Source organism: Salvia splendens, chromosome 5 (genome assembly GCF_004379255.2).
Source record: "Salvia splendens isolate huo1 chromosome 5, SspV2, whole genome shotgun sequence".
Taxonomy (NCBI): domain Eukaryota; kingdom Viridiplantae; phylum Streptophyta; class Magnoliopsida; order Lamiales; family Lamiaceae; genus Salvia; species Salvia splendens.
The window spans coordinates 4,194,672-4,206,991 of record NC_056036.1 but is presented as its reverse complement, the minus strand read 5'-3'; the positions used below and the strand labels follow the sequence as shown (position 1 = coordinate 4,206,991).

At 38.1% G+C, this 12,320-nt stretch overlaps 4 protein-coding genes and 1 non-coding gene across 7 annotated transcripts; 2 read left to right on the top strand and 3 right to left on the bottom strand.

Annotated features, from left to right (window-relative positions):
• The first annotated feature begins 605 nt into the window (after nt 1-605).
• On the top strand, nt 606-1,760 carry LOC121801829 (auxin-induced protein 22B-like). Its single transcript, XM_042201255.1, has 2 exons — nt 606-964; nt 1,061-1,760. The coding sequence occupies exons 1-2, from the start codon at nt 834-836 to the stop codon at nt 1,422-1,424; spliced, it is 495 nt and encodes a 164-aa protein (XP_042057189.1). The 5' UTR covers nt 606-833; the 3' UTR covers nt 1,425-1,760.
• Nucleotides 1,761-2,397: 637 nt separating this feature from the next.
• Nucleotides 2,398-5,486, bottom strand: LOC121805569 (rRNA-processing protein EFG1-like). The gene is made up of 7 exons (XM_042205476.1): nt 5,244-5,486; nt 4,751-4,880; nt 4,516-4,643; nt 4,001-4,139; nt 3,460-3,565; nt 3,086-3,140; nt 2,398-3,007 (listed from the first exon to the last, which is right to left on the bottom strand). Exons 1-7 carry the CDS (start codon nt 5,415-5,417, stop codon nt 2,630-2,632), a joined length of 1,110 nt encoding a protein of 369 aa, XP_042061410.1. The 5' UTR covers nt 5,418-5,486; the 3' UTR covers nt 2,398-2,629.
• A 2,616-nt stretch (nt 5,487-8,102) lies between these two features.
• Nucleotides 8,103-9,928, bottom strand: LOC121805804 (transcription factor UNE12-like). 3 transcript variants are annotated; one of them, XM_042205809.1, is made up of 6 exons: nt 9,624-9,928; nt 9,377-9,454; nt 9,064-9,177; nt 8,915-8,980; nt 8,775-8,840; nt 8,103-8,667 (listed from the first exon to the last, which is right to left on the bottom strand). In XM_042205809.1, the coding sequence occupies exons 1-6, from the start codon at nt 9,837-9,839 to the stop codon at nt 8,419-8,421; spliced, it is 789 nt and encodes a 262-aa protein (XP_042061743.1). In that variant the 5' UTR covers nt 9,840-9,928; the 3' UTR covers nt 8,103-8,418. The 3 variants fall into 3 exon arrangements, with proteins under 3 accessions (XP_042061743.1, XP_042061744.1, XP_042061745.1); XM_042205810.1 differs by having other exon boundaries at nt 9,377-9,451; XM_042205811.1 differs by lacking the exon at nt 9,377-9,454.
• A 606-nt stretch (nt 9,929-10,534) lies between these two features.
• On the bottom strand, nt 10,535-10,607 carry TRNAK-UUU. The gene has a single exon. It is a non-coding gene; the product is annotated as a tRNA-Lys (tRNA).
• Nucleotides 10,608-11,537: 930 nt separating this feature from the next.
• On the top strand, nt 11,538-12,103 carry LOC121802648 (major allergen Pru ar 1-like). The gene is made up of 2 exons (XM_042202327.1): nt 11,538-11,721; nt 11,801-12,103. Exons 1-2 carry the CDS (start codon nt 11,538-11,540, stop codon nt 12,097-12,099), a joined length of 483 nt encoding a protein of 160 aa, XP_042058261.1. The 3' UTR covers nt 12,100-12,103.
• Nucleotides 12,104-12,320: the final 217 nt, after the last annotated feature.

Genomic DNA, 12,320 nt, shown 5'->3' with positions numbered 1-12,320 from the left:
TTTAATCGTGTAATATTAGGTTTTAATCGTGTAATATCAGGTTCTGGTTGTTATCGTGTCGTGTCAACCCATATTATATCGTGTCGATAACGGGTTCGTGTCGGGTGCGGGTCGTGTTCGGATTTGAAGGTAGCAGGTCGGGTTCGTGTTCGGATTTACAGTTTCCTTAACAGGTCGGGTTCAGGTTAGGCCTTATTGGGTTGGGTCATTATCAGGTTGACCCGATAACGACCAAATCCGTACGATTTGCCAGCCATACTTTCTTTCATATAATACCATTGTTACTAACAACATGAGTACATTTCATTGCAAAGGGTATATCAGCCACGAATATTTTTTTTAAGTAGTCAAATTATACTCCCTCCGTCCCAAGCTAATCGCACTTATTTCCTTTTTGGGAGTCCCAAGTTACTTGCACTCTTTCCATTTTTAGTAAAAATTTTCACCTACAGCCGTCATTTTTTACTTTCCTATACACTCATTCCTTAATCTCCGTGCCGAAAAGGAAAGGGGCGAGTAGCCCGGGGACGGAGGGAGTATTAATTTTTATAGTATTATTTTAATCATTGAATACATCATCCTTTCATTTCCCATCTCTTCCCAAAACCCAATTAAACAAAACCCCCAAAAACGCATCTTGACCATCTGGGCGGCTGAGCTTGTCCCTCCCTTGTCCCCTCCTCCTTCCATTCCTGTCCCTCCCCCTTCCGACAACTCTACCCTCTCTTTCTCCCATATTCACTCTCCCTTCCTTTTATAACCCCCCTGTCCATCCTTATCCTCTTCACCCATCACCACCATTTCAGTTTCCCCCTTCCAAGACTCGATTTTTAATGGATTCCGATCTCAATTTGAAGGCCACCGAGCTCCGATTGGGACTTCCCGGCACCACCGATGCAATTTCTCCCCCCAAAAATAACAAGCGCTCTTCCCCTGACTCCGATTCCGCCCCCTCACCTCCCAAGTAAGAAGAATCCGACTTGAATTTGTTGTGTTAGGGTTTCAATTTTTGTAATTTTGTAGCTCTGACTGACTTTATGTGAATGGTTTTTGACAATAGGGCACAGATTGTGGGGTGGCCGCCGATTAGATCTTACCGGAAGAACAATTTGGCTGAGGCGGAAAGCGGGAGTTTTGTGAAGGTGAGCATGGATGGAGCTCCTTACCTCAGGAAGATTGATTTGAAGGTTTACAATGGCTATTTGGAGCTTCTTGAGGGTTTGGAGAAGATGTTCAAACTCACCATAGGTGAATACAGTGAGAGAGAGGGATACAAAGGGTCTGAATATGCACCTGCCTATGAAGATAAAGATGGTGACTTGATGCTTGTTGGAGATGTTCCATGGGAGATGTTTGAGTCATCTTGCAAGAAGCTGAGGATCATGAAAGCCTCAGATGCTAGAGGCTTAGGCTGTGCTGTATGAATCATCAAGAGAGAGAGGATGTGGAGAGATCATCATCATCATCATCATCCTGGAGCTTGGGTTTTCGAAGATGAAACAAGATAGTGAAACTTCCCCTTGGAACAGAGGTGTTCTTGATAATATTGCAGCATCCAACATTGGATGCATTTGTTGTTGCAATTAGGGGGGAAGGGTAAACCGAAGGCATACGCATTTTTGGTGCTGTTGTGTATATACAGTGTATTTCTTTTCGAGTTTGGGATGAGGTTCTTCATGTGTTGTGTAATTCAATGGTTGTATCTTGTGTCATTGGTTGACACATTGAAATCAAATGAATCATTGACTATTTGGAGTTCATGTGATTTTAATTCTACTGTTGTTTGTAAGATCCATAGATTTTTTAGTGTCAGGACATCAAGAATCTTTCAGTGATGAGGTAGATGCGAGATTAAAATGATAGAGAGAGTTCATGTGTTGGAGATTTGATTTTTTGTAGTTCAATTCTAAACTAAATTTGGTGTTATGGTTCACTAAGATAGACTTATATAGTTATATATACAAATAGATTTATGATTCCATCCATCAGATGATATATATATCTTAAAGGTGGAGCAAAAGAAGAAGTTTCTTTAAGCATTGTTTTGCACTATTTTTAGAGCCATGTGCTAGAAAAGCTACTTCTTTTTTCTCCAGGAAAATACAGGTTTTAATGTTAGCACTAACCATTGCCCCTCTTTACCTATGCAAAACATTCTTTGTGCCGCTCTTGCGTGAAAAAAGGCATGATGACCTAATCATTCTTGAAGAAAAGTGTGATTTAGTCCCTTGTTTAGTTATTCGTATTCATTTTTAGGACAATTCAATGTGATTCAAATTCATTTTTGGGACATTTCAATGTTAGCGAGTCATTTTTGGGATGTCCCTAAGTTGAGTAAGATTCCTTTTGGGACAGGGGAGTACATAAAAAGGGAGTATATCATAATGTCACAAAAAATAACTAAAATTGAGAAATTGATAGCAAAACTGGTTTAGATATTACAAATGAGAAGTTTGAAGATTACATATCTTAACAGTAGGACAATCAACCTACAACTAGAAAGGACAACATTTTTCAGGACAACATTCTTCAGCCAGTGTTGAGTCGATCCTTAATCAAGAATCAAATTCAAAATCACCTCAGATCATAGTAAGAAGATTAACACAAGCATGCTTCATGACTATTTTGTCTATTGCTTTTTCTTCTTAGGCCTCCTCTTTCTTCGTGGTTTTCTAGCGTCTGAGTTGGAGCTCAAGGTACCAGTGGTAGAGTCCACGGGGCCTCTCTTTTGTGGGGGAGGTCTACCGAAGCTGCTGCTAGAGGTGTTGCTAGATGTGGATATTTCAGCTCTTCTGTATGGCTTCTTACCATCAGCTTTGTTGTATGGCTTCTTATCATAGGTAGGTCTACCGTTGATACTAGAAGTGTTGCTAGATGTGGATATCTCAGCTCTGTTGTATGGCTTCTTATTGTATCCTGCAAATTTTGGTTCGTTCTTAGTTGAACTTGCAACTGGCTTCCTGGATGGACCAGGAGGTGGCATTAGAGCACGAGCAGAGATCAGCTTCTGCAAGTATACAAAAAAGAAATATCAGCTTTCAGTTTGTAGTATAAAAGAAGTGAAACCATTATACCACTTGCTAACCTGATTTCTTTCGTCACTGGACATTCCGGATGCTGCCTTGCCAGAGGCTTGATCCCTGCATGCCAAATGAAAAGTTTCTCTTGATAGTGTACTCAATGAAGAAATGGAAAGTGAGAAGCTGATACATAGTACATTATACACTTTATGGAGCAAAGTTTCCTACGACAAGAAGATTAATTAAATATTGCCATCATCGAGACAATGCAATGGCTTGTACATAGCATGAGAACAGAATCTTTAATTGAATATTTGTGGGCTCACTTTCTAATAGGGCTTTGGAAAATCAAAGGACGAAAGCACAATTTCTAGAGATCTTGGGATATTGAAATGAAATGAAATGCAAAACTGAGACGGCCCTTAGTTGGGATGAGTACCTTGCACTCCACTCATCATCTGCTTCACCCTCTTCACTAGAGCTCCCATTTAGAAAGAAATCATCATCACTGGGATCCAAGGCACCATCATCCTCACTCCCTGTTTCTGTGGCATAAATTGATACTGATATAATTCTATTGAAGTAATGTTATAAATATACAGTAGTTATAAAAAACATGACATATCGTGCTCTCACATCACACACTAGCTCTCTTCAATACTAGCATCACCGGGGGATGTAAGCTATATCTAAAATAGAAGCTATTGCTTTAGTTATAATAAGATATGCAGCTCCAGCAAAATCATTCACTTGCTAATCGACAAAACAATCAATAAACAATCCAATGTTTTTGTAGAATAGTATGATTTTCCAATTAACTTCTATACCAATGGCCTCTAAATTTCACAACTACTTGAGAAGTATGATACTAGTCCTAGGAGAATACAAGTAAGACAATCCGTTCACTCTATCTGCTAGAAAAAACCAACTACTATCTAGCTTAAGCAAAACTAATAGTAGTACTAAGCAAAAAAATGTACCTTCCAACTCCTTTCCACTTGCAGCAGCTGCAATCAGATTATCCTTAATTTGCTTGCGCAAAGTACTTCTTTTTTCCACGATTTCTGCCTCATCACCTCCAACATATAACGAGACGTATTTCTCGGTTTTTGGAAAGAACTGTATTGATGTTACAAAATAAAGAATAAATCATAAGTAAGAGTCTTTCTGAAACTAATGCACAGACTTAATTCCAATGAGAAAAGAATATAGGCAGTCTTATAGCAGCGATCAACAACACTATATGTCGTTGAATAAACCCAAAATCACTTTGTGCATAAAGTTATTGTGCTCCGTTTCATCACCATAAATCACCTAGGAACAAGAATAGCTGCTCTTTTTTTACACATAAAGCATTTCTGATTAAGATGAGCACAGAATCTATAGGTCTTATTGTGTAGATAGAGATAGCTATGATTAAAAGATAGTACGACCATATACAGTTCGAGGATGACTAATTAGTATCTGATCAGCTGCATAACATGCCTTAACATACCTTCACATATTCAAGATCTTCCTTCAGTTTAGACAGTTGTTCAGATATATCTGCTTCCTGAGCCTGCCCAGTTAAAGCACGCTGCTGTTTCTCCAGCCGCCTTATCCTTCTTTCGATCTTTCTTCTCTCTGGCAACGAAAGATTGGAATTAGTAAACACTTCCAGCAATTCTTTAGAGTTGGAGTACTAAGAACAAAGACATTTGCAGTAAAGAACCAAACGGAACTATACTCACCAAAAAATTTGATCCTTCTATACCGCAAAAATATTTTACGCTCCAGAGCCAGACGATTTTGAATATCATGTTGTCTCTTGAGCTCCTCCAACTTCTTCTCTTGAGCTTCCTTTATCTCGAGAGGCAGATCCTGTGCATCACGATACAATTGATCATCTACACCTTTCGTTAAAATAAGCAAATTCAAAAGAGTTTATTAGCTTATCAACACTCTGACATCCAATTCAAGGGGAAAAAAAGATTCTTGAGTTTTACAAGTTCTAGCATCCGAAAAGACTAATGCTTAACCTAAAAAAACCCTAATTTCCATACATTGCAATAGCCAATAACTTACTTCCAGTGTAATACCAAACAGAAATTGATTTTAATAAGCCGATATCTACCCCCAAAATAAGGGGTTTCGCCAAATCAACCGCAAAATCTCACCACATAACCAGCAATGGTTAACATACAGCAGGGAAAACCGTTAAAAAGGGAGAGTGCAAGGACATACTTTGCGAAGCATGCGTTCAATGGAGCGGATTTGGTTCTTAAAAGTGACGGATTTTGGCTTGCCGGCCTTGGACTTCTTGTCGATTGCTAGGGCCTTGGGGCGGCGCTGGCCGGCGGGCTTCTTCCTCTCGATGGTGGAGGCGCCTTTGCGCTTCCCGTAGCCTCCGTGCCCCATATTCAACAACTGAGGAAGGAGGCGCGGCGCTTCGCCGGTAATGGAGAGAGAAGGAAATGGAAGCGCCACTTAATTATATTCCTTTTTAATTAAGTATTTTAGTTTGGGCTTTCATGCGTTGGGCTAAAATATGTGTTAGCTAGGTTTTAATTTGGGCTTCTAATTTAATTGAATTTTGTATAATGATCAGTATATCTGATTTTGATTTTTTTTTAAATTTAAGTAAATAATTGTAAGTATATGTATTAATTTATTTTTTATTATTCTTAAGTATGTTCAAATTATTTAATTAAGTTTATAAATAAATTCAATTATTTATAGTTAATATTCAAGTTATATACTCCATAATTTAGTAGTAATGTATTCATGTTTAAATTACTAAAGATAATATATACATAATTAGGGGAGTGATCAATTGCTAACTAATTAACAATTACAAATTAATATTAAATCTTACCCATTATATTATGAGATCTAGTGGTTGAAATAATGCTACATGAATTATATTTTAAATTAAAAGATTATTAAATAAATTTAAAGGGTATTAATGTCAATTCTCTCTAATCAAAATCATCTTAAAACTTTAAATTTGTGTAACTCTCTCGATTTAAATTAGTTTTTTGCAAAAAATATATCAAATTAAAGATAATTAAATAATGATTCGAACGAGATCTCAATTGCATATGTTCCGACAATGTTCGGATGATGAAATTTGATAAATTATATTTTAATTTTCGTACATGTTGATAAGCAGATTTTATCAACATATGCAAAAAACTCAACATAGTGTATACAAAAACTCAATATAATGTAGGTGAAATATCAATAAAACTGTGTTGATATTTTGTTGTACTTGTGTTGATATTTTCATGTCATATTGTTGATATTTGTAATACACTATGTTGATATAAAAAACACCCACGAAAATTATCATATGATAATATAATGACGATATTACCTTTTTGTTGATATTTTTTCTACTATTTATTGATATTTTTTTTATTCAATCTCAACCTTTGTTTTTTGGATCAAATGGTCCATATTCAGTCTCAATTTGAGATTAAGGTGATAAACTCAGTAGAAGACGACCCACATAATTAGAATGGAGTTGATTTTAATTTCTTCGACAAGGTAATATATAATGTTGATTCCTATTTCATTTTTGATGCTTCTCAAAATATTAAGATATGTATTTATATTATTATATGTTGAATTTAAATTTGGTGAAAACGAATATATTGCTTGTGAAGACTTTTACTCCTATTTGATTTCATTTGATTTGCTTGTGAAAACTTTTACTCCTATTTGATTTCATTTGATTTGATGATAATCGTAGGAATAAAGTTGACACTAGTTAAGATAAGAGCATACACAGTGGGGTGGATGTCCCGACGGACTTTCCAAAAGCACCTCATACCACGTCATAAGGACCTCCCACTGCATTGCCACGTATAAGGATATCCCACTGCACAATGACGGACATCTCCAAGGACATCCCGGCGGACATCCACAATAATAAAAATTCACAAATTCACAAATATGCAATTTACGGAATTAAAATTTCGACACGAATACGGAAAAAATGTAACAATTTAATTTAAATATTAAAAGACATACATAATTATTTTTTTTAAAAATACATAGTTAAAAAAAATTAAAATTAAAAAATCGGGACGTCCGTCGTGGCATCGCAATGGCGGACGTCACGACGGATCGCCGGAAAGCCACGGATCTGCGGTGTCCACAGCGGACGTCCGCATCCTTCCCTCCCACGCCTAATGGCGAACGTCCCGCGCGGACATCCGGCACGCTGGTTGGACGTCCGCCATTGCGGATGCTCTAACAGTGCAATGCAAATAGATGAGATTTGAACTTCAAAATAAATTATTTGCATTTTTTTGTCACTTATAATGCAACTTTAGTGTCGGACCAGATACGTACTTCCTCCGTCCCACAAGAATATGTATTATTTCATTTTTAGTCTGTCCCACGAGAACATGTACATTCTAATTTTGAAAAATATTTTCTCTCTAATGAGTTGGACTCATTCTCCACTAACAATACTTTAATTACTTTTTTTCTCTACATCTCTCTTACTGTATCAATTTTGCATTAAAACTCGTCCTAACCAAAATACATATTCTTTTGAGACGGATGGACTAATAAATTAGTTGCACTTTGTCTATTTTCACTTTTCTAAGTCTATTTTCTTTACATTTTCCTAACATCATCCACCCCAAAGTCTAAAGTTATCGCACGTTTTGAAGTTGTGTTGAAATACATAAAAAAGTTTAGGAAATTGTGACTTTATTGCTGCCTTGCTAAAAATTATCCCATTTCGCACAACATGGCTTCTTGAATAATGTCGGTGTATTAAATACACTATAGGCTTGTTTTGGTTAAGTTCCTTTGTGTTGTTTGTTGATATAAAAAAAAGTGCAACTTTTTCGTTTTTATTTATTGGTTTCTTGTTTCTATTAATGTTGTAATTCTAATCAAAGCACTTCCATTATACACATACAAGAGTTCAATACATTGTTGGTCACATTATATGTAAACATGCTGGATTAGGTGTGATTAATCGGCCAGTTTGATTTGATTAATTATTGAATTGATTTGTCGATGATGATGATGCGAAAGTCCATTTTCACCAATATAATCGCCAACAAAATAAGGGACAGAACATGAGGCAAAATTATGACCATAGATTTACATACAACATACAATGCCCACCTAACATTAGATTTACATACAACATACAATATCATATCTTTCCAAAGTTTAGCCTTCCAGCTGGGTCATAGGGAGAGATGACCCAAAAAGTAGTAGTCGGGTCGACTTCTACAAGACGTGATAAAGCCGAGAAAGGCAAAAGTGTGGGATTGCATATGACAAGTATGCAAAACAACTGAGTAGAAAACGATTTTTACATCCATTTATAGGCGAGTAGAGGGGATACCGGGAGTTGTCAAAGGCACGTGCAAAAAGTTTTCTAGATGGTTCATGAGGGCTCAGCTTTGACAAGTGTAGAGTCATCCGGTAGAGTAGTGGGGTAGATTAGTGATGCAAGTGAGATAGGCATGATGCAGAGTGATTTGGATTGGAGGAACTGCATAGCAGCTCCCACATCATCTTCCATGAGTTTAGCTACCTCACATTCTGTTTCCTCGCTCGCCCACTTCTCCCACACGGGATTATTAGGTTCAGCATTGATCTGCCCAGCCACACCCACTCTACTCATGCTCAGAACCTTTCACAATATGAAAATGAATGCAAAAATTATCTCATCACCAAATGTATGAATGCACATTTCACACAGGGTGATTAAATCCACTATATCATAAGCGACTCTTATACCTTGACCTGAAGCCTAAGGAACTTGACGTAATCCAGTATCTCATCGAGCATGGCAGCTCTATCCGTCTGCCAAAAGAGTATAACCATAATCACAAAATGTGCAATGAGCATAAACATTGTTGAAGAATAGACGCACGCACCTTGGTGCAGCTGGGAACGATTTCTTGCAATGCCTTGATCCTCTCCGATATCCTTTCCCTACGCAGCTGTATTAAAACATAAATCAGATTCACTAGAAGCAGAAAACAAAAAATTCTCTAGCAACTTGCTTTGATAATGATATATATACCCTCTCAGCAATACTGTGTGGATCCGTTGCTTGCCCCCTTCGTGCCCGTACCCTTGGCCTAATGGAAGGTGGCGCAGAAACAGCTGGACCAGATGTAGGATGACCTTGAAATGCCTGCACAAGGTATCAAAGACTTCGTTTATCTCTAGTGCACGGCGAAAAACAAGAAAACTGTTGAAAGGAACCCACATATGCTAGCAATTAGAGATGGTTTTTCAGCCAAAGATAGATGACAATTGAAAAGGATGCACGCAACTGCAAGCATGCAAGCAAGTAAGATGACAAATGAATGCTAGAGAATGATCTGTTGAACCTGAGAGATAGAATGAGTCTGTGATTGATCAAAACAAGGATACAAATTGCTCATGCTATTTACAGCTACTGCATCCTGCTGAAACAGAGAGAAAATCTAATCAAGGAGCATTCACCACAAATACAAACCACTTCATCAGAGAAAACTGCAAATTTTCAAAATCGACAACCAAATTCTTCGACGCAAAGGCAGCAAATTAACCCAATTCAACCGATAAAAACAATACCACTAAAAAAATCGAGCTTACAAGTCCAGCGTTGCCAACGGCAGCAAGGGAGCTACCCATGCTGAGGCCAGGCGGAAACATGGACGGCGGTTGGTAGAGCTGCGAGGCACTAGGGTTCAACGGCGGTGTCACCGACGAACTACCGACGGCGGTGGCGGTGAGTCCGGCGTAGGAAGGCATCGAGAGGATTTGGTCGAAGAAGTCGGTGGCGTAGCCCTCCGACGGGTTCGTCGCCATGCCGGAGATTGTGTCGATTGCGTTCAAAATTTGGGGATTAGGTTTTCGAGGTGTGAAGAATTGGAAAGTGGGAGCTGGAAATGACAACAGTGGCGATTATATGAATTTAATCATTTTTATTTGTGTATTTATTTTATTGTGGCCCTATTTGATTAAATTAAACAAAGGTAACTTAATAAAAATGTTGTGGAAGATTTAATTATTCTTTTTATAGAAAAAAGTTGGTATTGCTTAATGATTGCGTTTAGTTTGTCTTACCAAACCATTATTAAGTAGTTTAGAACAATTTACAATTCAACAGAAAAGGGCAATTCGTAAATATGAATATAGAGAATTTTAAATCCTATAATTTGGTTTTGGCATATGAGTATGAAATAGTAAAATATACTCCCTTCGTCCCATAAAAATATGTGCATTTTCCATTTTATCCGTCCCATAAAAATATATGCATTCCATTTTTAAAAAGTTATATTAATTTAATAATATAGGTCACGCACTACTTTAACTATTATTCTCCATCTCTCTCTTAATTCTCATGTCATATTCATTGCCCATATTTTTATGGGAAGGAAGGAACATGAGACATGACAAGCTTGCTATTCATGATATAATTAAATGAATATTGAAATAAATTTACAAATAAAGTTGATTGAAGGCAAAAGCAAAAAATTTAACTCCAAAAATAAGTGAAAAAACGCCGTCTGTGGGAATCGAACCCACGACCACATGGTTAAAAGCCATGCGCTCTACCAGCTGAGCTAAGACGGCTTGCTGACTAATGGACAAATTAATTCTTAATGACGTTTTATTTCAGCATTAATCAGCAGATAGTTGTGAGGCAGAGGAGCTGGCGGCTAAGATGGATGAGAGAGGATTGGGGATTGATGAGTTTACTCGGTCTCCCTTGACAAGAATGTATATAGAATCTGGCTTGGTGGACGAGTCGTGGTCGTGATTTCAGAGGTTTTACCGTGGAGGGGGGATGACTTCCGACTCCGAGTGCTATTATGCAAACATTGATGCTTATGGTGAGAGAGTGTGTGTTTTGCTAGCTGAGAAAGTGTTTGATTCTTGTGTGCAACTTCAAAAACTACGTGTGAGACAGATGAGAGAATTAGAGCTGCTGGGAGGTACGATGGGGGCAGTAGCTACCTTCCACGAGATGCTCGAATCTCAAGTAATGTGGAGTTCCAAAGGGCACTGTGGAGAAGCTCGAGCAGACGAGGAAGAAGGACAGGGCCACATCTATTTCCCCCATCGTTAACATGGATGGTGATGAACTTAGCCATGACGAAGTTTAGCTGGTGCTTGCTAGTAAAAAAGAGTAGCATATATCCAGGTACATATCCATTTTTTAGTTTTGCCCCACATTGGAAATTATGGTGAAATAAAGATAATGTTTATTCTGGGTCTTAAATTATTGTTTGAATTTGAGCAAAGCTCAAGATATGCTCTTCTTTGTCTTACATGTTCAGATTGGATATGAATTTGGGACACCTAAATTACATAAAAAACTATTCTCTACCTTTGAAATGGAATAATAATGGTACAAGTTCGGCCGTCTGCAGTTTAAGACACGGTTTGGAATCATCTCAACAACCCAAAATCACATATAAATATCCATGCTTTCTTCATCCTCATCCCAAATCAAGTCATAAAAGAAATCTACTTAATCTTTCATCTGTCAGGAGAAGAATCATGGGAGTTACCACATTCTGTGACGAATACACTTCCCCAATTGCGCCATTGAGGATCTTCAAGGCCTCGATCGTTGATTCTCACAACTTGATCCCGAAGCTCCTGCCGCAGGCCATCAAAAGCATTGAGATCACACAAGGTGATGGAGGTGCTGGGAGCATCAAGCAGATCAACTTTGCTGAAGGTCAGTTTTCAAAGTTATTATTTCCCCTATATATTGCTATGGTAATTGGAAAATCGATAAATTTAAGCTTTGTGTTCAGGTAGCCCACTCAAGTGTGTGAAATACCGTGTGGACGAACTGGATGAGGATACACTAACTTATTGCTACACATTGGTGGAAGGCGATGCTTTGGCAGAGAAGCTGGAGAAGATAACCTACGAGGTTAAGTTCGAGGAGTCGGGCAATGGGGGCTCGATTTCCAAGGTTACGAGCAAGTACTACACTGCAGGGGACTTCACTCTGAAGGAGGAGGAAGTCAAGGCAGGCAAAGAGAGGGTGTTGGGAATGTACAAAGCTGTTGAAGCTTTCCTCATTCAGAACCCAGATGCCTATGTTTGATTCAATGTCATATGCTCTCTCTCCTCCCCTCTCTTTGCTTTTTTTTCTTCACTGCAGCTTTTGTGAAGATGGAATCCACGAGCTCGACGCTGCATGACAAGATTACTCAATCTCGTGTGCATGGATCATGAAGTAGCCGTTGCTCGATCATAGCCGTTGGAGTCTTAGTTAGTCTTAGTTGTAAGTTGGTTGTAACTGCAATGTAGTAGTAAATGAGCTGT